Below are 26,302 nucleotides of genomic sequence, written 5' to 3'. Positions count from 1 at the left end.
CTCATTTTGACATTTTAAGTTTGAACTGTTTATATGTACCCTAAACACAATTCACCGAACATAACCAAGTACACCTAAAATAGATGTAATTTAGAATTCCAATAACACCAAATCTCTCCCAGCAGTCTTATCTGCAGCATGTTACATGTGGCATAACCTACTTGTGTTTTTAACATACACCTACTGGTCTGCCCTTATAGGTTAAACAAATCGTCAATTACAAACCAGAATTTGTGAGCACAAATACATCATCAGGAACAGGGATAAGAAATCTCTGGCTGGAAATAGTCAGTCAGTCCCCAAGAGGTGGAGACCATGAAAAACTCCTCTTACAGAGGTAGGCTTGGTATATTTTTAATCTCAATACTGTGTCTCCTAATAAAATGTATGAAGATTTTTCTTTTTCATGTTTTCTGCCATTATTTGTTATTTATGTGTGCATATGGATGTATAATTATAGGTTTTTCTTATTATTATATTCCCCTGTTTTTTGAGTGAAAGAATAACAGTTTTAGGTAGTGTATATCTGCAATATATCGTTTCATTGTTACTCATCTCACTGCATTATGGATATCAGTAGATATATGGTTGATATATGGATATCAGCTATGGATATCAGCTGATATATGGTTGATATATGGATACATGGATATCAGCGGATATATGGTTGATATATGGATATCAGCTGATATATGGTTGATATATGGATACATGGATATCAGCAGATATATGGTTGATATATGGATATCAGCTATGGATATCAGCTGATATATGGTTGATATATGGATATAAGCTGATATATAGTTGATATATGGATATATGGATAACAGCTGATATATGGTTGATATATAGATATCAGCTGATATATAGTTGATATATGGATATATGGATATCAGCTGATATATGGTTGATATATGGATATCAGCTGATATATGGTTGATATATGGATATATGGATATCAGCTGATATATGGTTGATATATGGATATATGGATATCAGCTGATATATGGTTGATATATGGATATATGAATATCAGCTATGGATCAATTGTGCAATTACATATGTTGCTTTTTCAGGGTGTAGGTTTTGCAAACTTTTACCCACTGTGTTCATCTGTTGCTGCTTATTATTAATATCTTTTTGTGTTTTCTGGATAGATGGCATTTCACCTGGCAAGAACACCTGCAAATAAGAAGCCATTCTCGTATGACAAAGGTTTTAGCCATGCAGGCCAGGGTGAGACATTTTTCACAATGGCTTCAGTATACACGCTTGCTTCACAAAGCTGAACCAACACATAATAGTAATAACATGGGACTATCATATGGATTGCCTACGTAAAATATACTCCAGCTCTTTCCCTGCCATCATCAAACTTGAAAAGCAAATTGATCTGACATACCAAACATACTGAACTCAGAGAAAGCAGTTCTGTGTGTGGAAGAAAAGCCTCTCATATGAAATCACTCAAATTCTCATTTCTTTACACTGGCTACGTATTCATTACACACAGGGTCAAAAGGATTACAACTTAAAACATTTATTCCATTACAGATAACTATCATCTATTTTAAATGCGTCTGTCATGTAGTTCACAGGATTACTACATTAAAGGAATGTGATTAATTTCCATCTCTTAGGTATTTCTTCTCAATTAATTGCCAAAGGGTTTCAGAACACTAGTCTGCTACAGCAGCTAATATACCAACTAGTATGACCATCAACAAGCTCCCACAAGCTCCTGTGTTTTCGCTTTGCAGACTCATGAACAGCTCAGCAGATGTATGAAGGTTGCATGTATAATGTCTCCTCCCAGCAGGTCAACAGTGCCCTTACCTGTAGAATGTCCAACCCCCACACTCCTGTCAACCTGGTAGACTCCACCAGTGTAAACACCAGATAGGCAAATATCATCTTAATTTTGAAAAACCCCATTGTTAATGATAAACAAATTTCATCATGATCAACAAAGCTATTCACACTTAAATCGCACCATGGGCTTTATTGAAAAACACATGGGCAACTTATCCTACAGTAGACACACAGGAGAAAAAGGACAAACAAAACAAACCAGAAAAATATACATTTTTTAATTTGCTTAATGTGACTAGAAGACCGTTTAAAACTATCATGATGCCAACATTGTCAGAACATTGTCATCGTCAAGCTTGACTAATCCACCAAAGATCTAACAGGAACGTGAGCAGCATGAATGACTTCATGTTAACTCTTGTGACTTATCACCCATCATAGGCCACGCCGTGCACTGCGGTGCCCCATGTAGGCATCACATGTTTCAAAGGCATGTCAAGCTACAGACAATCATAGCATGTGATGAGGCGCAGCAGACACATCACCACCAGAGCAGTTCAACATGTAAGAGAGAGAAAACGATAGTGCGAGAGAGAGAGAGAGAGAGTGCCAGCACAAAAAGCAGAAGGAATGGCAAAGGGCAGTGTCCAACATCAGACTAAAAGTAAAGCCATATAACCACAGGATGTAACAATTACTATCAACAAGACCAAGCAGCTAATGGTGGACTTCAGGAAACAGGAAATATGCATATCTATTACCATCATTGGGGCTACAGTATAGAGGGTTAGCACCTTCAAGTTCTTTGGTATACATATTACAGGGGACCTCGCATGGATTAACATACGGGATGTATGCTGAAGAAGGCACAATAGTGCCTCTTATACCATAGAAAGCTGAGAAGGTTTGGTATGAAGTAAACTTACACTTGTACACTTGTTGAGACCATCCTGATTTGAATAACTGCACCACTTTTGATGGCAAAGCTCTGCAGATAGTGGTATACACTGCCCAAAACATCACCAGGGTTGAAGTTCTATACCCAGAGCTGTCTAAGGAAGTTAAAGTTTATCACAAAAGACTCTGCCCACCCTAGTCACAGACTCTTCTCACTGACTTCTGATCATACTGGTTTTGAGTCAGCTTCTTCCTTCAGATGGTACTGGTTTTGATTCATCTTCTTCCCTCCGATGGTAATGGTTTTGACTCAGCTTCTTCCCTCGGGCCATCAGGCTGCTGAATGGCCAGTAGGTACTCGTGATGCTGATGTAGGCTGAAATCACACAAAACACATACAACTTACATGGACAATCTCTCTCTCACCCCCATACAATTCCTAGTCATGCTTATCTGATAGCACACTATCTAGTGGCCAGCACCCCACTCATCTCTACTCTGGATTTATGTATATTAAATGTGAATGTTATAGTGAGTATTGTGTAGTGTACAGAGTATTTGATGTATATGTACAATAGAGTGAATGATGTATAGTGCGAAATGTGTATGATGTATAAATGACAGTGTGTATGATAATGTTCATAGTGTGTATGATAGTGTATATATTTATGATGATGAGTGTATTTTATGTATTCAATGCTGTGTGGGGATACGATTTTCACTCACCTTCACTCCTGTCTAAGTGCAATGTGACAATAAAAGAGAATTTATTCTCTATACCTGCAGATAGAATAGGTCTTACATTATGATCGTCACCCTCTGTTTAATAAATCTTGTACCAAAAGGATAGTATGTATAAAAAAAGCTGAACTGATGGAGAATTTGTGATCATGTGGTCTATCACATGAGAAGCAGTGTTAAAGAATGTTCATAAGATATATATATATATATATATATATATATATATATATATATATATATATATATATATATATATATATATATATATATATATATATATATATATATAGAGAGAGAGAGAGAGAGAGAGAGAGAGAGAGAGAGAGAGAGAGAGAGAGATACAGATAGACAAATATATATACATGTAGTTTTATATTCAATGGAAGAAATGTGTTAATGGAAACAAATAAACATTGGTGATTTACTTCTCTGCAAACTCAGAACACATTACTCCATAAATCATTGGGCACATAACTGGCTTAGGTAAACTGTCTGTTCTTGTTAAGGAAAAATGATTTATTGTATTATAGTATTTTTTTCCCTGTAGATTTTTTTTTTTAACAATTTGGTAGAAAGACTCTAACAGATCCTTAAAAAATATATACGCATTATTATATATTGTTTTTGCTACTCTGATAAGCAGTGTCCTGTATCCAGACGCAGTGGAGCAGAAATTCAGAATGCTTTCGAATAATACAAGATTTATCGTAATTTCACTGACTTTCATATAATAAATAACAGCGGCTAGCTCTTACGCACGTAAATCGTAAAATTTGCGCAAGGGTTGCGTTGCTCGCACGCTGCTTCTGCGATTAAAGTTCACAACAGAGGTAGGCGGGGTTTATACCAAAGACTCTAATTTGTTTAGAATGGAGTATAAAGAGTTTTGATTGGCCTGTTTTCTTTACTTTGTCTGTCCATCACTGTTATTTCGCAGGCTCGGTCTGTTTGGTACTTGATGCCAACTCGAACTCCTCCCGTCTTAAAATGAGTGGTGAGTGTACTTTTTTGTTTGTAAACCGAGTTGTCAACTAAGTGCATTAAATCACAGTGGCTGTGAACCAAAACCTTGTACAGACGATTGTATAGTACAATAAAAGTTTTAAGGTGGTTTGACTAGTGAAGTGAGCTTTATTCCCAGCTCACTAGCTCCCAAACTCGTTTAGCAGCTCGTAGTGTAATTTAACTTGTATAGGTTAGCTACGAAAGCTAACGCTAACTTATCTAACTATAGTCAGCGCTAGCTAGTAAAACCAGTTTTGACCTTCTCTAGCTAAATATTTCTGATGACAATTGAAACTATAAGTTAAAACCTTTTGTTAGATTTTCCAGCAAATTAGAGAAAGGCTATTAACAAAGAATGGCATCGTATGCACTGCATGCTAGCTAACTAGCAAGATAGTTAGCTAACTTTTTGTAGTAGTTGGACAGGAGTTTCGACTTTAGCGGCCAGTACTTCAGTCATTTTAAACCCAAGACTGGTATGTTGGCTTAAATCGGCTATGAAGACCACACCAAGGTGGCTAGTAGCGTCATGTCTTTAGCCATTGTAGCATAAACTGTTAACTGTAGTTAGCTAACATTTCTGTAACTTTAGATCAAAGTGACACTAGCTAGATAACCTAGCTAACGTTAGCTATGACGCTAGAGCTTATAGCCAATAAACTTTGCTTCACAGCCAGCTCTGCATGTAGGGCTAGGGCTAGGGCTAGGGCTAGGGCTAGGGGTAACCCTCAACCCAACTCTAACCTACGTTGGCTAACCTAGCTAGGTTAGCTAAAGTAAAACGTCACCTATCGATGTCTTAACGTAGCCAGCTAGCTATCTCTAGCTAACTGTTAGAAATGGCAGATAACAGCTCGTCTTTTTAAAAATATTGTCTTATTTCACGCCCCATGATTAACAGAATGCACAGCAATATTAGAAACCAGTTTAATAAATACTTGCGCATTACACTTTTTGAGTTTCTAAAAGTTTCATTTTCAGACGTTGACTCTTTTTAAACAGAGCAGCAGCAGCAAAATGAAATGGCCGCTTTGGAAAGTGATGGAGACTTCCTTAAAAAGCGAAACTCCAGTAAAGGGCAAGTAAGTAAACTGCCTTTCCAAGGTCATAAACTATAGGAAATGTAGATTTGTTTAATCTGTAAAACAGTAACTTCCTACCTGAATGTAGGAGATAAACTCTCCATATCATACCAGTGCATTAGAGGGTAGTTTATTAGTCTCGCTGTGCACATGCAGTTGGCTAACTGGGGTGGGGAAGTAGTGGAGCTTAACTCCGAGCAGGCAGTTCCTGTACAGCCACTACCCTGATCTCTAGGTGGTTGTAGACGTTTGCCTTCGCTAAATGACTGTATACCGCATGGTTCTGCTGTGCATGGGGAAGTGAAGTGTGGGCATGTGGGGTGTGCCTATCGGTCTTCTGCTCCACTTTTCATTTCTTACCACAAGTTGCCAGAAAATCAAGCAAGAAAAGCAATGCATCATGGCCCTAGTAACTTGGAGTAAAAACTGCACATTCCAAATATTAACACATTTTTAATCTTCAATAGCAGATTCCACTATTAAAAATGGGTTATTAATAACTTTTAGAACTCCATATTTGCCATTGGCACACTTATAATTGCCTTGTTTTCTTATTGTCAGACAGACATGCTTGTCGATCAAACTCCCTAAGGTTTTGTGTTCACAACCATTAATAGGCTGCATAATATATCGTTATATATAATTTGTTACTAATATTGGTATATATAACCCCAAAAAAGTTTCAACTTTAATATCAAAGGGGACCTATCACAAAACTAGTCTTGTTATTACCGCTGTCTTCAGAGTTGGTAGTGTTGGTTCGATGAAAATGAACCCTGGTGCGACTACTCTGGTGTGGTTCCGTGGTCTAAGTGTGAACGCTTCCTTTCGAACTCTGGTGCAACCTGGGACTGTCTGATGAGTGGCTTTCGGTCTGTTTCTAAACGAATTCTGTTACAGTTCATTTGAAGCATGAACACGAAGCAAGGGCATTAAACGAACCAAACGCAGGATGTGATGTCACAAGATGCTACACTAAACGTGCCGCAACAGAACAAAGTGTAATGAAAACAGAAAATGTTTTCCATTACAGTTCTGTACAGGCATCGGAAATGTACATTGTATTATTTTTGCAGCGTACCTTCTTTGGTGGTGTTTTGACTCCATTATCCATTTTACCACCTCTTGCTGTGTTTCTAGATGGAGAAAATACCACCAGGTATACACAACCCTGACAATTGCATTAAGACCATAGACTCTATCATGCGCGTTGTACATCATGCTTTTTTTAAAAAAACATTTGGGTTCTACTGTACGCATGATGTATAAATTGTGCTTACTGTTAAATGTTGATATGTGATTTGTGACTAAATTATAGGTGTAATTAATACCTTGACTAGGTGGATTATAATCTCTCCAAAGGGTTGGGCTGCAAATGATGATGCATTTTGCTTTTAGACCATCTAATAGTGAATGTGGTATTATTACAAAGTCCTTTACCTAAGACAAGTGATGGGAGAAAGAAATTTCATTATTGGAGATTCGAGCAATATAATATCTTATTTTGTACAAGTACCCCTCCCTGTATTCAATTTGTCATGACATGACATTTTTGTGCCAGTCAATGCACACCTAGTTCTTAAAATTTGTTTGCGTTCCTGAGACCAATCTGAAGACATGGTTGATGGAGTGAGCTTTGGAGGATTGGTTTACAGCTCCATCTCTGTGGTGTTCACTTTATGCAAGATGTTTATGTTGCATGGGTAATCTCCTGTCAATCATTATACAATCTAAAACCTACCCATTCCGGATTTAAGCACAGCTTTTAACTCTGAATTTTGAGTAATATATATTTTTTTATTGTAACTTTTGTTAACGATCACGTCTCGCATCATCTTTATCATTGACATTTTTTAGTATTTGCAATTGAGCTTAGAGCCCCTTTAATTCCAAGGGACAGGTTGACACACGACGCCTAAATCACGAGGGTGTGTCCAAAAGAAGAATGTACATGCAATGAAAATGGCAGTCATAAACTTGATGTGCGAGAGGGTTGGGTAAAATGGAGTATAATTAGGAAGGTGTTATTAATTACTACCTTTTCAGCCAGCTATATTACTCATACCTTTTAAACTCGCCAGCCACTTGATTAAACAGCCACCTTGTATTTAAAGGCAATGGGTGCTTTTAACTATGTTTTATAGCAATGTTGCTGGTATTGCAAGTAATTGGTACCACAATGTATAATTATTGGTAGTACAGCATTTTGGGTACAGAAAAGCAATGAGAACACAATGAAAATGAGTAGTCACGTTTGTGTGCAGGTCAGTGAAATGTTTTCTAGGCTTGCAATGTGCAAGACATGAAGTTACATAAATGAGCTACAAAGTAATAAACAGAATATGTAGCATCACACTGGGAGATCATAAATATTTTGTCCGATTACTTGGCATTATGAGTCAGCCATTATATTGACACCTAGTGGCCTGCATGTTTTGAGATTCTGTACTAAATCTGTTTTAAACATGGCTGCTTCCGTGTAAGGGGCCTGCTCTATGGAGCACAGACTGGTTCATTTGAGAAGTAAAGAGGAATATGCTTAATCTCATTTGCACTTCACTTTATAGAAAAATAATCACTTTCATAAATGTTGTTTATTACTTTTGGGTCGTAAAAATGATTTATCGCACTTTTTTAAAGATGTATGAGATCCAACTTGGTGCCCTGATTTGGTGAAGTCACTAGGAACTAGGCTCAAACAGTGTATGACAAGTGATTTGGAATTGTTCCAAAATGCGCTGTAGAGCAGAGGTGTGTTAGCAGTTATCAGACATCTGTTATTATATTCACCCTATTTGTCCCTGAACATATAGATGTTGCACTTCGTCATTTTGTCTTTTAACCCCTTGTTTATATTGGCCACTACTATAAAACGGTCACAAAATGGGATCGATGTGGGAGCATTCAAAATAATTACTAGAACGGCATGATGGTTAAAATTGCAGCAACGCTCTGCTACTTCCAGCTGGGTAGGCAACATGGAAAAATGGCTAGAAATAATGTACAGGGAACCTAAATTTAACCTAACGTCTTAAATCTAATGTTGGTTTGCTAATAATAGTTAACATTTTCAAGTTTACTAAAGCATACAATTAGAACACTTAATATTTAACAGTTAATTTTAGATGCATTTTATCGTAAATTGAATTAATGTCTATTAATCAGCATACACATACATAATATCAAATGCCAAAATGTATGTCCCGTGGGTTATGGAATTGACCACCAGTTATTTATCTTTCATTTGATGTTGATGATTAATAGGGATGTAAATTTTATTAATCAACTATATTGGGCATTGCCATGGCTATACTAGCATGTGTTTGTGTACAACGGTGGTTTTTAGTAACAATGTCCACATATGATCAGTAGTTCTTAACTGTTAACCTTCATTAGCGCTTAACCAGACTTTAAAAGACAAAATGTACAAGATGACGGTGCCCTTGTTTCGTTAGTGCATAAGGTGAATGTTGGTTGGAACAAACTTGGCTCAGAATGTCTGATGCCACTTGACGGGGTTTGCTGAATGTATAAATAAGCACATCAGTCAGTTGTAGCAGAGTATAAAACTAACATCCTGGGCAAAAGACACGATATGACTGATGTCCAAAAGGCCATGATAATAGGGTAGCAGAAACTGCTAACTCTGTAGGATGTTCTAGAGCTGACGTAGTGAAGGTGTACTGAGAATGGACTTCTTACCCATCGGGTAATGGACGTCTTACCCATTGACCAATCAGCGTGCCATAGTGAACCAGTTAACCTGTGGAAAGTGTCAGGGACCACCACTGAGGGAACACTGTTACATCTGGGCCTGCGAAGCAAAGGCATGGTTAAGGCACCAATGTTAACCAAGGTTCATCAACTCCATTTTGCATGGGAGTACCATAATTGGACTCTGGATGATTGGAAAAATGTTGCTTCTTGGACGAATCCGGGTTTGTGATGTATATTGTCTATATATGGACAGTAGCGCATGTGCTGCCAAATGCATGAGGACTGCTTTCAAGGAAAAACTGTGTGCCAAACGCAGTGTGTTGGTGGCAGTGTACATATCTGGGGGTTGTTTTTTGGCATGATCTTGGACCACTAATACAACCGCGTTAGTCTCTGAACAGCATCGGGCACTTGGCAATCCTAGCAGATCATGTGCACCCGAACATGTTGAAGATCTTCCCTGATGGTAGCTGTCACCAGGATAATGGCCCACCTCAACACACAAGGTTGGCGTATGAGTGGTTTCAGGAGCATGATGGTGACTTTTGTGTCCTTCCTAGACCTGCTAACTTGCCCAAACTCAGACTAGCAGAGCACATCTGGGAACGCTTGGATCGTCAGGTTCACCGTGCTGACCCACAACCACATAATTTGAGGGACCTCAGTGCTCTGCTGTACTTGGAATGAGCACAAGTGCCTCCAGCTACCTTCCATCACCTAATACAATGCATGTCACGACATTGTGTCATCCGAGCCTAGGGTGGTTATTCACCCTATTCGGATATAACCGTGTGTCATGGTTATGGCTTGGTGCTGTTTTTATTCAACTTATTTCACAATAAAAATGAATAGGCTGTACCTATTTTGGCAGGGTTTTCTTTCGAACGATTTGCAAATGTGTGCATTTATGAAAATTTATTGAAAACATGCCGTTTAAAGCCACTGCAGTTATGCAAATAAACTGACATGCACAGTATTTTCCCCTAATTATGGTATGACTGTAGGCATTAAACTGGATGGCACCCACATCCCAGGCCTCCATCCAGCAGTCAGGTACAGGGACTATGTAAATCGAAAGGATGGCCATCAATTGTTTTGCAGGCAGTTGTGGAAGACCATCTGTTGATTTTCGTCATGTACATGTTGGTTTGACCACCTGTGCACATGACGCAACTATCTTGAACACACAAACCTACTTGAAGTAGGTGGGATAATTTTAACAATCATGTTCCCATACAGTGCTTTATAGTGGCTTCTAAGTATTATCCATATAAAAATAGCGGTTTTAAATTGTTCGGTATGTAACGTACTACGAGTGCTCTGCCTGTAAGTTAAACGGTAGGCCACCATAATCATTTATTTGAAAACTTTTTTTCCATCACCTTTTCACATCTGCTTTAGTGATATTCTATCGTGTGTGTGTGTGTTCCCCTTTTCAGCCTTTCCAGTTGTTTTGGGGTGTGTTCAAAATTTGCAAAGAATTGGTTGATGGAAACTTCTATATATACAGTGGTTAGATAATGGCTGTTGATGAGATAAAGGACATCATGCTAAGTACAAGTGTTACTTGGATGGGATGCATTTAATGAGCAACCTTCCATGTTGATTAGACTGTATAACCTTAGTTGTGTTTTGAAAACAAATTCTTTATTCAGGGATTATGAAGTTTGCTGTACAGTTTTAACTTGTCCAGACTAGATGTGACTACTTGCTCAGAGAGTTGCTGAAGAGGTTGTGCTGTTTTAATTGCTTTAAGGATTGGCTTTCTGTTCACCAGTGTCTTATTTAATAGGGATTCTTGTGACATAAAATGAAGGGAATGATATGTATGTCATTTGTGGATTACCAAAGCAAGCCACATTAGTTCGCATTGATTACAGCTGTGTTTAAGTCTAAGTGAGACGTTGCTTCCTGCTTTGAGCAAAATCAATTATGTATTATTACTATACTTGAAGTTGTTGTGCTGAGCACATTTCTAAGGCTACTAGAAGTTCTTCTAGGTTCTTCTATTGGGTTGTTGGGTTGTTCTTGGAGAGGACCACATTATAAAGTTTCTGATGCACTTGATTGCCAGACATGTCATTTACATTTCCCAAGTGGTAACAGTATGTCACATGCAACAGGTTGTTTTGTTTTGTTTTTTTTGTTTTTTTTTGTCAAAGGGGTGGTTTATAAACAAATGGCAACAACTTTGTGTAAATAATATTGGTTTCCTATTATATGGTTTGCAGTGCTCTGATTAATACTTTGCAATTTCTATGCTGGTAGCAACAGAAGGCAGTAAAGGCTGAAAATGTAGATAAAGGTATGAATGTTTGTAGTGAAGGTAATGCCATGTTCACCCTCTTTGGAAACATTCTGTAATATTAACAAAATACAGAAACGTGGTTGGAAGTTACTACCACCACTAGTATCAACATCTGGTAAAAGGTTTTATAGAATACGGAGAAAATTAACTGCATGGTTACAAGCTGATTCGTTACAATATAAACAAGTATGAAGTTTGTTTCTCAACTGGTTGCATGTCCACTACTGGTTGGAGCTGTAGGCCACTTAATTGTTCCTCGACCTCTTATGATGGACTTGAGATCATTCACTTAAGTCAGGTCATAAGGATATTCAGATGCTTTAGATTTAAGATGGTTTTGGCCCTTCCATTCCGTCTGAGTTAAAGCATGTGGGGTATCTTTCTTATCATGGAGAAATCTGTGGAATGTGTTTGTCATTGCAACATGAGCAGTAACTGAGGGGTGTCCGTGTGTGAATTTCTTTTGATATTCAGTGCCTTCCAATTTTAGACACATTATTTCAGAGCTGGGAAACTTTGTTACAAGGTGTGTGTGTGTGTTTTGTTGTTTGTTTGTTTGTTTGTTTTTTCCTCCCCCCTTTCATAGTTGAGATGGTAGGTAATGTTTAACAGAGAGAAATTCTGTTTAGCTATGCTACAAAGCTGAGAGTAACTGTCAGCTGTGACATGGTTATGCTTCTGTGAATATTTGAATGCAGTAAGGTTATTTTTTAAATTTTTTAATTTGCTTTCCTCGGCTGCATGAGGCAAGTCAACAAAGCTGTTTGACTTCTGTAATACGTTTTTCAATATTGTACTCTGGCGTTGTGGGATCAAACTGCTTAGTATCTCTGGCGTGTGCATGTCTCTCTTTTAATTTAGAGACTTAGTTTCTGGGAACTGACCCAATGCATCGATTACTTTGTTGGAGACGATGTGGGGGCGCACACTTGTAGGTCCCCAATTGGAGTCTGTATTCCTTCTGTGGCTGCACACAGTTTGCTTTGGTCTTCACCCTTTAATATGTGGTCATCAGTGGTTCTGAGTTCAGACGCTTACCAACAGATTAATCGGAAATGCACTCCTGAATCATCTGAACAGCTTTCGGTTAGTCCTGCAACTGAATGGTCAGTAGCTTCTGGGAAGGAATGTTTAGGGACGTGATAAGCAAATTTTGGATGGGGGCTGAACCTTTGTCCTTGTGGGCCCTGTGTAATGGCAGTAATTTCTGCCTCAGGGTAATGATGGTAGCACCTACCAAAGCAAGAATGATCTGTGCTCTTGTGCAGGCATGTTCACCTTGTTTGAATGTGTGTAGCCCATGTACGTGAACACTTTGTAAATTGCATCTGGGATCAGAAAGTGGTTGTGTAGGCTTTCCAACTCCCAACTAATTTTAGCCTTTGTTTGGCTAAGAATTCTGGGTGGTTCTTAGTAAACCAGAAACTTTCTTACCTGCTTTTTGAACTGTGTGTGTGTGTGTGTGTGTGTGTGTGTGTGTGTGTGTGTGTGTGTGTGTGTGTGTGTGTGTGTGTGTGTGTGTGTGTGTGTGTGTGTGTGTGTGTGTGTGTGTGTGTGTGTGTGTGTGTGTGTGTGTGTGTGTGTGTGTGTGTGGGGTTTTTTTAAGGTTGCCTTTTTCTCTTCACGGTGTCTTCTGAGCGCGGTTCATATCCACTTTGATCAAGGGTCTCATTTCTGAACTGTGCGTACACACTAAAATGGTTCTGACTTATGCAGACACAACCTCCTTCATAGAAACAAGCCGATGATGAAGACTGAGCCATTCACATGGAACTGAGTTGGACCCAGTTGTAGAGACCGACCTTGTGAAACTAGGAAATACCTGTCCATTTTCAGGTCTTAAACCTTGAATTTCTTGCGTCCAGTTGCTTTTAGAGGGAATTAACTGATGGTTCGGCGAGGTGCTAACTATCCTAATTCACCATCATGATACCTTTTTGTATTGGTTTGCATAATTAAATTGACATGTTGGTACATCCGGTGGGTGAACACACCATTTTAAAGTGTGATTTGCAGCATAATCAGAGCAGTTGAGGGCATTTGTATTGCTATAACTCCTGCAGATGACTGCAGTTAACTTCTTAACTGCTGGCTCCTTATCCATTTTGTAACACGCATACTTCAGGGGAGTGATGCTCTGGTGTGTTGTGGAGCGCACCGTTGAGACTGCAATATTAGCCAGAAAATGTCTGGGCTGGTAGATCTGCATTTAATCTGACCACTTTTTCACCTCTGGAACTGTGCGTAAGCAACACTGTTGACTGAAGCAGCTGCATGCTGCCACTCACATTTATTGGTGATGCCACCAAAACATGCTTTTCCTCAGTCTCTTCACAAGAACTTTCACATGCAAGAAAATTCCTGTTTGCCTTTTGCTCTGTCATTGTCGCCTTTCATTTGTGTTCCATTGCTTTTGTTTGAATACATTCTAAATAATACAGCGTGTTTAACGTTTTTGCTTATCATTTTAGAATATGCAAATATTCACGTCTATATTTAAGTACTCAAGCTCAAATATTTAAGTACTTGCTAAGCTGGATGCCTGGCACAGACATCATTGAAATGGGTAACTATGTAGTGTAAAGCATTTGGCAGAAGTACCTATGCAGAGCAGTTTACGTGTTACTATGATGCTATGTGTACTCCCTTGGGTGGTATGTGAGCTACTTTGCTCTACATGCTGTGCAAGGTGAGTTACAAGAGTGAAATGGATTACATTAATCATCTGATGATGGAAACTGGAATGGATTGAACGTGAGTAAAGATGACATAAGCAGTTGGGGGGGGGGGGGGTTTGTTAGAGTGAGATTCATTGTAATCAAGGTTAACCTGCTCTTTAAAGAAAGTCTTAAACTTCCTTGAGTCCTTAGCATGCGACATGTTCCATGTTTGTAACCATTCTGAGCTTTTGAAGGTATAAAGTCTCTACAAGTCTGCCACTGCTCCACACACACTGACCAGTACCAGAGAGTGGTGTAATCGGGTTCGGAACTAAATTAAGTAACCTTTTTAAAAGTTATTTTATAATAATAATAATAATGATAATAATAATAATGATAATAATAATAATGATAATAATAATAATGATAATAATAATAATGATAATAATAATAATGATAATAATAATAATGATAATAATAATGATAATAATAATAATGATAATAATAATATCATTATTGTTATTATATTTTATTTATTTATTTTTGGTTGATTCTAGTCTGGGTTGTTAGGAACAATTTAAGTCCTGAGTATCTTGAAGACTGGCCTCTCAAGTTTAAGGGAAACTCCCAAAGAACAGCAGATCGTCTTTGCGTCATTAAGTCCCAATCCAATTAGAACAGGAGAAGCGATGTAAAAACTGAAGGATGGGGGGGGGAAAAGGGTGAAAAAATAATGTGATGAATTGGAATCTAGCTTCTCTAGTATATTTACTTTCCCCCATCTGGTCTTTTGCAGTTAAACAATGAAGAATACTTAACACACAACATGCTTTCACTTTTTGTACCAGGTTATGTACGTGTATGGTTGAGGAAGTGGTATCTTTATTGGAGAAAAAGCGTTTGCCCTATTGCTGTGGGTTTGCTGGCTTGCGTGCTGTCAGTCCTTGCGTTTCAGAAATTATTGCCATTCCATCATCCACTTTGTATTTCCCCCGAGGGGAATTCTGGTGCCTTTTAAGGGCTGTTCCAATAATGTGTGAACACAAATGTCCACTTCATCAGCAGAACCGCCGACCTGACGTTTCTGTTTCAGCAGCGAAAACGTCGGACAAAGCCATCTAGAAGTGTAACCTGAAACCAAAAAATCTTCAGTTATTTGGTGAAATTGTTGCATTCTCATCAGTATGAGACTAGACGATTTTTAGCAGACGTGCAAATCACCAAGTCGTCAACCCAATGGGATGCTGGGGGCAAGTGTGTTCCACCTGGGAGACACCCACTTCTCCCCTCCTTCCTCGGACTTCCTCCACCTTCCCCACTTCTCCTTGTATTTTAAGTGGCTACTTGTGTCACGCAGGTGCTGCAAACTTCTGAGTTGTCAGTGGAAGTCGGTTTGAGCATGTTTTAAAAAATACTAAAGCAGGGCAAGCCTTGGCAAAACTGTGCGGGAGGGGTGGCACTACTGTCTCCTGTCAATAAAAGCATCTTTATCCCATTGTGGGTGTCTTGTGTGGTTGTGCTTACTGTCAAGGGCAAGGGTGTTCGGTTGTCCTGTGTAGCAGCATGCACTGTAGCTTGTAAAGAGGTGCTTGGCTTCACATGTCTTGGTGGAGGTTGGTAGCTGTTGTATGACGAGAGAGACAGTTAATTGGGAATTGGCAAAAAGACTAAAAGCTAGGGTTGGGTGGGGGGGCGGGGCATAACATTTGAAGAAAAAAACAAAACAAAAAACAAATCGCCTACACAAGAAAATTAGGGATATTTTGAGTCTAGAATGAAATGTAGAAAATGACCAGAGCATTGATCTTGTATACACCAAAATCAACACCCTTCTGACGGTGTAGACATGGATATTGCCAGTTATGGGACCCATCATGGAGATTAGACATGTGTGCCAGAAAAATATACATCTAATGGATAAATAGAAGTCTTTGGATTTTAATTAAAAACGATTGATTGATCCTTGTAAAACACATTAGCTGGCAGCTCATTTACGTGCCATAAAAAAAGGCTAAAATGGACAACCTTCAGAAAAGCCCCAGAATTGGATCTACCAATAGTTATTTATATTCTGTGCCAGTTGATATTTTAAAGTAATGTGGCTGAATTGTAACGTTTATCATTGTAGCGCCCGTTTCAGATTATACAACTCTAATTTGATATCATTTGACACTGAACTTTATGATGGTAGTAAATGATTTTAAAATATAGAATTCAGGTTTCCTAAGAAATTAATAAGTGGGGCCAATTTCCCAATCCCAGTGTAAGTCTAAAGTAAAAGATTAATAAATGCTAAGTTTTGTATTTTATTTATATATAGAAAATGGTTTCCCCTACTCCCCTATTTTTACATTGGGAGTGTAATCGTTTATCATTTTAATTAATGCAACACTGTGACCATTTAATCCAGTTTTTGCCTAAACATTCAGTCATGTATAAATGGATCTTTTTTAGTGTTTGTTATATAAACATGACTATAGGAGGGCTAATCAATTGTATTAACGCCTTTATATTTCCTTAAACATGAAAAAGTGAAAGTGATTTTTGAAGCAATATTTCAGAGCTTATTCTCCCCCGTAGGCCATCGCCCAGCAGCCGTCTCCCTTAGCCCTGCTGGCAGCCACCTGCAGTCGAATAGATGAGAATGACGCAACGCAACAGCAGCAGACCCTGAATCAGCACCATCGGCTTGAGATAAACCACTCGCAACTTTCTCACACTACCAGTGGCTGGCAGCTTATTCCTGTTCATGCTCAGACAGCTGCCAGCTCTGGTATGTCTCAAGGAGCAGCCCCTGCAACAGAAGACAAAAACCAACATGCAGTGACCACTGGAGCAGACGCACATCAGCAGCAACAGAGCATGGTGGCATCTGCTCCAAGCGTACAGGGCCAGCAAGTGCTTACCACATTATCGGGTATGATGCCCAATATCCAGTATCAAGTCATTCCCCAGTTTCAGACGGTGGATGGGCAGCATCTCCAGTTTGCTCAGGCATCCCAAGATTCCTCTGCTGCAGGTGCAGCACAGATTCAGCTCATGTCCTCACCCAGCGGTAGCCAGCAGTTCTTTACGGCTACTGCCAACCAAGGAACAGGAGCTGGCAACATCCTAACTGTTCCTGGCCTGCTTCAGCAGACCATTCCACTTCATAACTTGGCTTTAAGCAACACTGTGCTGCCTAGTCAGACACAGTTCTTTGCCAACATGCCTGTATCACTAAATGGTAATGTCACCCTCCTTCCACTGAGTGCTGGGGCAGCTAACGGAGTGAAAACTGAAGACGTTTCAAGCAGAACTGCGGATATCGCTCAGCAGCCAGTCCAAGCCCAACAGACACCAGCCTCCACATCCAGCGCTGAATACCATAGCAACTCAACCACTTCCATAGCACAGTCTGCAGCCTCATATAGTGGTGGGATATCAGCCCACAGCAACAGTGTGACAGGGGCCACCTTGGCAACCATAGCTGGAGGAGCTTCAGTCCAGTCTGAAAACAGAAATGGCCAGCAGCCCCAGATTGTTATTCAGCCTCAGCAGCTCCTACAGGGAACACCTACACTGCAAGCCATTCAACCGAGCATGATTGCTTCCAGTGGTCAGGTGTTTGCAACACACACCCTTTCTCAGGATGCCGTGCAGAATTTGCAGATCCAGACTATCCCTAACAGCCCAATTCTTCTACGCACTGTAGGCCCTAATGGTCAGGTTAGCTGGCAGACCGTACAGCTGCAGAGCACAAATGGTGCTCAGATTACCCTGGCACCAGTGCATTCAGTTCCTCCACTGACTCAGACTGGCACAGGTGCCACTGTGCAGCTGCCAGGCCTTCAAACCATCAACCTGGGCAATGCTGGGCTGCAGATGCATCAGCTACAGGGACTTCCCATCACCATTGCCAACACTACAGGTTAGTCTGCCTATCCACATAGAGGGGAAAAATACATGTTTAGATTTTCTTTAATAGTGAGCTATTTTGACTTTCTCACTTCTACAGAATTTTCAGGTTATAACAAAAAGCCTTTGTCAATTATATTCATAAATGAAATCAAATTAAGTTGCAGAATGTCACTATAGGGAGTGTTTACTGCTTTATGCGATTTAGTGGGATTGACGGTACTCACTCGCCTTCACCAGCCACTTTAGTAAAAAGTCTTAACTATACTCATTGACCATTTTGTTAGGAACGAGTGTCTTATTAGTAACCTTAACATAGTTACAGCCAAACTGTTTGTATGCTCAATTCGTTAGCTGTCTTCCAACCTAATCACTGGTCAGTTTACGACTTCAGATTCACTGCCAACCAAACGATATTTTGATGGTGAACCATTCACAGCACAACAGTAGCAGCCATATTGACATGGCTGTAGATGTTAAGCTGGTAAAGTTGAGCACATATAAGGGCTAAGATGAAATGTGTAACACACACACCTATAGAATGTAGATGTTTCTGATAAAGTGGCTGGTCAGTGTTTCAAGTTTGGTTTATTCATCACGTACATAGTCATACACAGTATAACTCGCAGTGAAATGGTGGAGAGTGCTCTGTCCAAACAGGAAAAGAAAACGGGTGCATAGAGAAATCTAGATATTCTGTATATGTGAGGGGAAAAAAATAAAATATATATATATATATATATATATATATGCAAGATAAATATAGATAAAGTGTAGGATCTGTAGATAGTGCTTGGTGAGTGCTCTTTGCTCTTTTCTAACACACACTTAAGTTTGAAATTCAGAAGAAAATCTGCATTTCTAGCCTTCACCCAGGCAGCCTGGAATAAGTCAGAAGCCACCAAGTACATTGATTATCATGTCTTAATTTAATTGGTTTTTGGTCACCTCTCTCTGGAGGCATGGTCAATATTCAGACCCCCAGTGTTCATTAATGATCAATAATAATTGATTAAATTTTTAATTAATATATAGCTGCTGTACCCTAAGCCTGAGTGTGACGCAGAAAAGGGGCGGGGTATATAAAGGGTAAAATCTTCAACCGCAACGGTTAGGCTTGCGATGAGTTTTCAGTGTGGCAGGTTTGTGGTAACATTTTATAATCCAGTTTTTTGGTAACTATGCAAGGGTAAATCATAAACACCATATAACTGACTATTCATCTTATTTACAGCTCAGCTCAGTGAGTGAGGAACATAATTAAATGTCTTTTCATGCAGTTTATTTTTTTTAATGACTATCTTGTATAGTTACCTGGTTCAGCTGTTAAGTAGTTAAATAATTCTTAGTGTTTCCAGTGTTGAGAAGTGAGTGGAATTTTGACTGTTCATTCATTAAGCAAATTACTGTGCTCATCTCAGGCTTGTGTTCTGCCCCTACATGGATACTAGTTTTTTATAGAGCTCTGCGGTCAGTGAGGCAACAGTTGGCTTAGTCCATTTTTTTTTTTTTAGCTAGCAGGCTAAATAAAAGCAGTATGCTACACATGCATACAAGCAGGCATCTCATGAAGCGTTTTGTAAAAGCGTTGCTGCTTTAAGCCTGGGCAGGGAATAAGAGAGTACTGACTCATTTATTTAATTTCATTAGAGTTACCCAATGCTCTAGCTGAGCCAGCTGCTTACAAAAGATTAATACTCGACAAGAGATGCAGTTTTCTGTTTGTAGGTGTAAACATGTAAATTTTGCAGAAATGACTGCCAAGCTTGAATGTGTGCAGTTGCTTCATTTGAGTTGCAGTTGCTTGCACAGTATGTTGATTGCAACTAAAGATGCATTAATACCATGTTTTTTGTACTTTGTGTTATTGATGTATGGGTTTTTTCTCACCTAGCTAGCATTCACTGCAGTGCTTGTTGCTGCCAATATCTATTTTGTTTTATTGGCATACTTGCTAGAAGATGCTTTGTAGTCTTCTATTGATATTTTCTACATTAGCGGCATTTAGCTGAGACTTTTATCCGAAGCAACTTACAATTATGACTCAATACAACTTGAACAATTGAGGGTTAAGGGCCTTGCTCAGGGGCCCAACTGTGGCAACTTTGTGTTGGTGGTAGGGCTTGAACTGGCAACCTTCCAGCATACTACTTAAACACTAGGTGTGTTTTTTGTTTTTGCTTTAACTTCCAGCATTATTCGCGAAATGCTTCCACATTGTGGACATTCCATGAGGTTTGCTCATGAGTGTGGCATCTTGTACTACATTTGTCACATGCAAGGTATCCATTAGCTGGTGTTTGTGATCCCATAGTGCACAGAACAGGTTTAGTGTGAAGTATGGTGTGGATTATATAGCTGTATGTAAAGTCTATAAGGCCCATCAAAACTACCAAACCTTTATTTAATACACATTCCAATCACAAAAAAGCGAATAATACTACTGTGTTCCGGTACAGGACTTCAAATGGTGTTTATGCAATTTGCTAAATGGTTCTGCATCCTTTTTAATATCTTAATATCTGAGAGAATTATTCAGCTAGCAAATATAAATCTTGGATTGATAAAGCTAACATTTTATTGGATTTTTTTTTTTTTTTTGCCGCGTGCTCTCTGGATGGTCTTTATAGGTGGAAAGTTTTTGCTGACATTCACAGAAAATTGTGTATGTGGGAGGTTTTTTTGTTTTTTTTTGTTTGTTTGTTTCTATTCATCTTGTGCTTTGAGACAGAATTCTTTCCTAGGCAACATGTACGCTAACCTTTTTCACTCTGGTTAAAGCAAAGATGATTTTTTTTTTTTTTTTTTTTTTTTTTTTTTTTTTTTTTTTTTTTAAATCAGCTGTTTCATAAGACCTGCATGACATGAGTTCCTGTAGCCCAATATTGAAATGATGAGCAACTGAACAAGCACCTTCAGGCTTCTGTGGCGTGAAAGCCTAATTTTTCTTACGTGTCCCGAAATACTGCAACAGCCTGCGTGTTGCAGAGTGGTGATGTAGGAAGGAGTTCCGCACTTTTATTCCTGCATTGGCATTTGCAACACAAGGTGGCAAAAAGGACACATGCCCTTTGCCTGCCTTTATGGCATGTTTTGGTGCCATTTCTAAATAAATTCTGTCTTTTAAAGCAAACAAAACCGCTAGGGTCAGGGTCAGGGACTAGGACACCTCTGTCCCTTGGTTCTGATGGCTTCATTACATTCAGTCGGAGCTTTCTCTCATATTGTCCCTGTCTCACTGAACACATGCAGTTGTTACTCACACATGGGTGAAATCCTTCTGCCAATTGGCCTGTTTGCTTACCGTGACTCTCATTCCACCTTGCAGGTGATGCACAACCACTCCAGCCGCCACAAATGCCTATCGGGAGTTTTTCCTTGCCTTGCTACACTTCCCTAACAGAGCTCAAGTCATTTTCAGCACATTCTTTGTACATGCTATATCAAAACGGATTGTAGTTGTCCAATTAATAAAAAAAAAAATTGTCCAACGGAAAAGTGGGATGCTTTGACATGGTTACTCTGGGTTCTAAAAACTCCAGGCAAAAAAAATGTACAAATGCACTTTCCCCACATGTGTACCAATTTTTGGTTCTGATTCAGAACAGTAATAAAGATGGGAATGCTATATATACTCTTATTAAATAAGTCCTATGTGGCTTAGATTAAGCTAAGTAGTTAGTTGAGCACAAACTAGCCTTTCACGTAAGTGTTTATTGCTGCATGTGTCATATTAAGAAATTAAACCCAATGATGAGCCAAAGTAAACCATATAGCAAATAATGTTAAAATCATGCAGTTTTTCTTATGTATTATGTTATGATGCTGACGACAAATCCATGTTTTACAGAACCAGGCCTTGTTTTATCTAAACTATTTGTTTGTTTGTTTTTGTTTGTTTGTTTGTCTGTTTGTTTGTATTTAGGTGAGCAGGGTGGTGTAGGGGGAGAGACTCTGGATGACTCTACGGTTTTAGATAGGAGTTTAGAAACCAGTCCTACACCCCCTAGCCGACGCACACGCAGAGAAGCCTGCACCTGCCCCTACTGCAAAGATGGGGAAGGCCGGTATGGTTAATGCCTGCTTTAAAATGTTATTGACACTCTGAATTTTCAATATGCCTTGTAAAATGGGAGGTTTCCTCAAAGCCTTAAGCTTTGAAGATCTGTGGTATAATATGCCATCTTTGTTAATCATTTTATTTCACACTATAATTACTTCATAGTTTCTCTTACCCTTGTAAACATGTCAATTGTTATAAAATGTTTAAGTAGTTAATGTATCATATGCTCATTTGACATTAATTTGCACATGAATATGCTAGAATTGGTTTCAAATCTGCTGTGATTGTGATTACAGCAGTGACCCAAATAAAAAGAAACAGCACATTTGCCACATCTCTGGTTGTGGAAAGGTATATGGCAAGACATCTCATCTACGAGCACATTTGCGTTGGCATACAGGAGAGAGACCCTTTGCCTGCAACTGGGCATACTGTGGAAAACGTTTCACACGCTCCGATGAACTGCAAAGACACAAGAGAACGCACACAGGTGATTCTAACGTGTTTGAGTTATGATCCAAAAGGACATGGTGCTATAATGTTAATCAGTAGTTCTGCTAGCGCTAAGCTAGTAAGTCTCATGGTAAGAAAAGGTACCATTTCTGCTTAATATAGAAGTACTTTTACATGCATTTAGTAAGCATTTCTTCCTATTTTGGTCTAGTAATTGCCATTCAGCAGCCTTTATATTCAGCAATGTTCAGTTTAGAAAATATTGATGCGTATACTTGTCTTCAGAGCTCACATTAATAGAGCTTGACATTGTCAACCTTAATCTCCCACAAAACACAGCATGATGGAACTAGCCTTGGGTACTTTTAATGTTCTTAAAGGCAGAGACTATTTGTTTTTTCTGTTAAGAATGAAGCATAATGCAATTTCAGCACCTTTTCATTATTAAAAAGCCACACTACAACTATTTAGATTATCATGCAATGTTAATATTTCATCATTGCAGTTGTCTATATCCAAGCCTCTAGAAAGTTTCCTAAAGGCAGTAAGGTAGCAACCCTTAATATTGACATTTTTCTAAATTTTTGTACTACCATGCTACTAATTGGAAGCAAACCCTAATTTTAGAATCAATTGTTCAGTTTTCTAGCTGTATTAGAATTAAGTTTGGCAGGCCGATAATGAATCAGAATTGTACCATATGAATACAACATAATATAGCACAAGCTGTCAGTTTATTATAATGGTTTATTTGCTATGTAGCAGTATTTAAGGGCATTTTCACACTTCCTACCCAGGACCGATTCTAGGCTCATTTTTAGGCTTATTGCTGTTTTGCTTTCACACAGAGGAATTCCTTCCGAACCAAGGATCGGTTCAGTTTCATACTTCACTTTTCTAGGTGCAGGTTTGCAAAATGTTAAGCACTAGGTTCTTCTATTCACTGTTGTACTGCTGGGATACAAGACACTCAAGCGGTGAAGAACATCTTGTTCTGGATGCACAGCATTTCCACATGCAGCCATACAAGCAAAGCTTTTGATTGTTTTATGAGGGAGTTTTTAGGCAAGCAGGCCATCACAAGATGTGCATTTTTTCACTGTGCTCTCAGTACACACACTTGCATCACTAAGGTGTGCAGTAACACGTTACCGTAACTTTTCAGTCCTATGAAAGTGCGGTTTTAATATCCATGTACTGATGCATAGTGATAGCCATATGATGACTTGAGATTATCTTACATGAAATACACTGCTATCATGTATCCCCGCTATCATGCATCTTGAAAAGGGAAGTGATGCAATAAATAGAAGTAGCCACATTAGTGAATGAGTGAACTCCAGACACCAATTTCAAGGGGACCATAGATTGTGTCTCTGGATCACTTCTCAAGTCAAAAACAACTTTGAGACTTGACTGAACATACAGAGCAAATGGTCCTGGGTCTGGGGAAAAATACTTGTGTGAAAACGTCTTTAAGTGACGCACAACCTTGGTACAGCAAATATCTTCAGAAATGAATGGAGGATTGTCATTTCACAGCCCTTGGACAAAATGTCAAGAAATGTGTAAAGGACACTGCAAGTTTTAAAGGAAATTATTCAGGTTTTTTGCTTGTTGGTTGTCATTGAAATGTTATGAGAAATTATTTCCTAACATGAGCTCTAATCCTAGTGGAGCCATGTAGCTTGATTGTGTGACTTCCTTTTCTCCAGTATATGCACTGTTGGTCATTATTTTCAGGTGAAAAGAAGTTCTGCTGCCCTGAGTGTCCCAAACGCTTCATGCGCAGTGACCATCTCTCAAAGCACATCAAGACACACACAAAAAAGAAAGGCGCTACTGGTGGTTTGACCTCGGTCTCCAGTGACAGCAACATTACCACCGCTGTCTCCAATGAACACCCTTCTGTTGGTGGCTCGAGGACAGACCAGCAAACTCTCATAACCATGGAGACATTGTCACCAGAAGGCATCGCACGCTTAGCCAGCAGCGGGATTAACGTAATGCAAATAGGAGATCTTCAGTCTGTAAGCCTAAATACCAATGGCTTTTAAGGAAGGTGCTATAATGAGTACTTAAGCATGAAAATAAGGTAAACGGGCCTGGGATTTGGCATAGAATTACTGCCTGTAGGATATATTGCATCAGGGTTTTAGTTTTAGTGGCCATTGTAAGTGTAGGAATGGGGTTAACCCTAACCCTAGTTTGTTTCCCCACTATTCTACTTTGCATGGTGCTTTACTTTAGATCAGGCAGCATGCACTTCACTGTTCTCCACTTTGAAGAGTATAGGATCCCTGTATGTTCAGGTCTGCTCATATAAGATTGTTAAAATGTATATAAATAGTTTCTCTTTTTTTAATGGTAAATTCTACGTATGTAAGACATCATGCTTTGATAGATTTGTTGTAGTAAATAATTTAAATGAGTTTTGCTTTGTTTTTGTACATAAATTATATTTTTCTAAACATGAAAATTATGTGAATTGAGATGGTCTTGGTTGTTGTTTTCATGCACAATCTTAAAATATTTTATATTTAAAAGATCATCTTGCCTAAGATAAATCTCTGTCTACACCAGTGTGTACCCTGCTGTAGAGGCATGAACAGATTTCACTCAGTGTTGAGAAGTTACTGGCTGTTCATCACACTGTGCCATTATATTTGTAATTTCTTTATAAAAAAAAAAAAAATAAATCCAGTTTTTTTTCCCCTTTAATTAAGGTTGCTTGACCTGGAAAGAAATCCATTAACTTCCATATGCAGATTTTTATGATGTGGTTTAAATGTATTGGAGTTCAAATGGAAATTCCTTTCTCTAAAGGAGCTGGAGACAGCAGATGACTTTGTGCACTTCTCAGACTTCAGGGGGAAGAACAACTGAAATGTTTGATTTAATGTTCAGTATTGCCTTTATAAATGGTGCATCATATTTTTAATGAACATTCCAAGTTCCTTAGAATGATCACATGTGAAAGCTGAAGCCATGTAGTCCTGCACCCTGTCCCCCAACTAACAAAATGTAAGAACAGTGTTTATGGGAAAGCTAAGGCAGGGAATTCAAGACGGCAGCAAAACACTGAAGCGATTGAGGCTGTCATAAATTGTATGTTCATTTTATGGCAAATTGTACATTGTTACACTGCATGGAAACCAGCATAGTCTGGGCTAATTCACAGTCATGATGGAGACATGTTAGGATTGTGATATGTGGGTGGATGTGGGGTTTTGTTTTGTTTGTTTGTTTGTTCTGTTTTGAGTTAAATCTGGATATCTTAAGAACCTTGTTTATGTTACTCTTAATTATGTGTATGGGGCAATTGGGTTTGTCTTATGGCTATTACATAAATGCCAAAACCTGGGGTGGGGGTATATTATTTTTCTCACTTTGAGACTGTGTACACACTCCCTTTTCTGCCAGAGAAAGAAAAAAACTATTACGGACAGTACAAAACCTCAGGGGTATTTTGTGGGTTTATTGAGACAAGGTTGGCTAATTTTGGACCATTCTGATTCCCTAAAAGGTGATCTTAAGTGCCGCTTGGATAGTATACCAATATATGCAATTGGACAAACCTGCTCCATACAAGATTAAAGCTGATACTTACCTTAGTTTGATCAGTGCTATTTGATAGTCGTGCGACGTCATGGGTTTGCCAGGCAAG

The 26,302-nt window shown here is 38.9% G+C and overlaps 1 protein-coding gene across 2 annotated transcripts; it reads left to right on the top strand.

The window, feature by feature from the left end:
• The first annotated feature begins 4,374 nt into the window (after positions 1 to 4,374).
• Positions 4,375 to 25,977, top strand: sp1 (sp1 transcription factor). Of its 2 annotated transcripts, none has more exons than XM_027016588.2 (6): positions 4,375 to 4,444; positions 5,458 to 5,537; positions 16,803 to 18,132; positions 22,045 to 22,186; positions 22,479 to 22,672; positions 24,379 to 25,977. In XM_027016588.2, exons 1-6 carry the CDS (start codon positions 4,438 to 4,440, stop codon positions 24,690 to 24,692), a joined length of 2,067 nt encoding a protein of 688 aa, XP_026872389.2. In that variant the 5' UTR covers positions 4,375 to 4,437; the 3' UTR covers positions 24,693 to 25,977. The 2 variants fall into 2 exon arrangements, with proteins under 2 accessions (XP_026872389.2, XP_026872390.2); XM_027016589.2 differs by having other exon boundaries at positions 4,382 to 4,444; positions 5,463 to 5,537.
• Positions 25,978 to 26,302: the final 325 nt, after the last annotated feature.

Source organism: Electrophorus electricus, chromosome 20 (assembly GCF_013358815.1).
Source record: "Electrophorus electricus isolate fEleEle1 chromosome 20, fEleEle1.pri, whole genome shotgun sequence".
Classification (NCBI taxonomy): domain Eukaryota; kingdom Metazoa; phylum Chordata; class Actinopteri; order Gymnotiformes; family Gymnotidae; genus Electrophorus; species Electrophorus electricus.
Note: the sequence above shows the minus strand (reverse complement) of the source record. Positions and strands in the feature narration are given on the sequence as shown.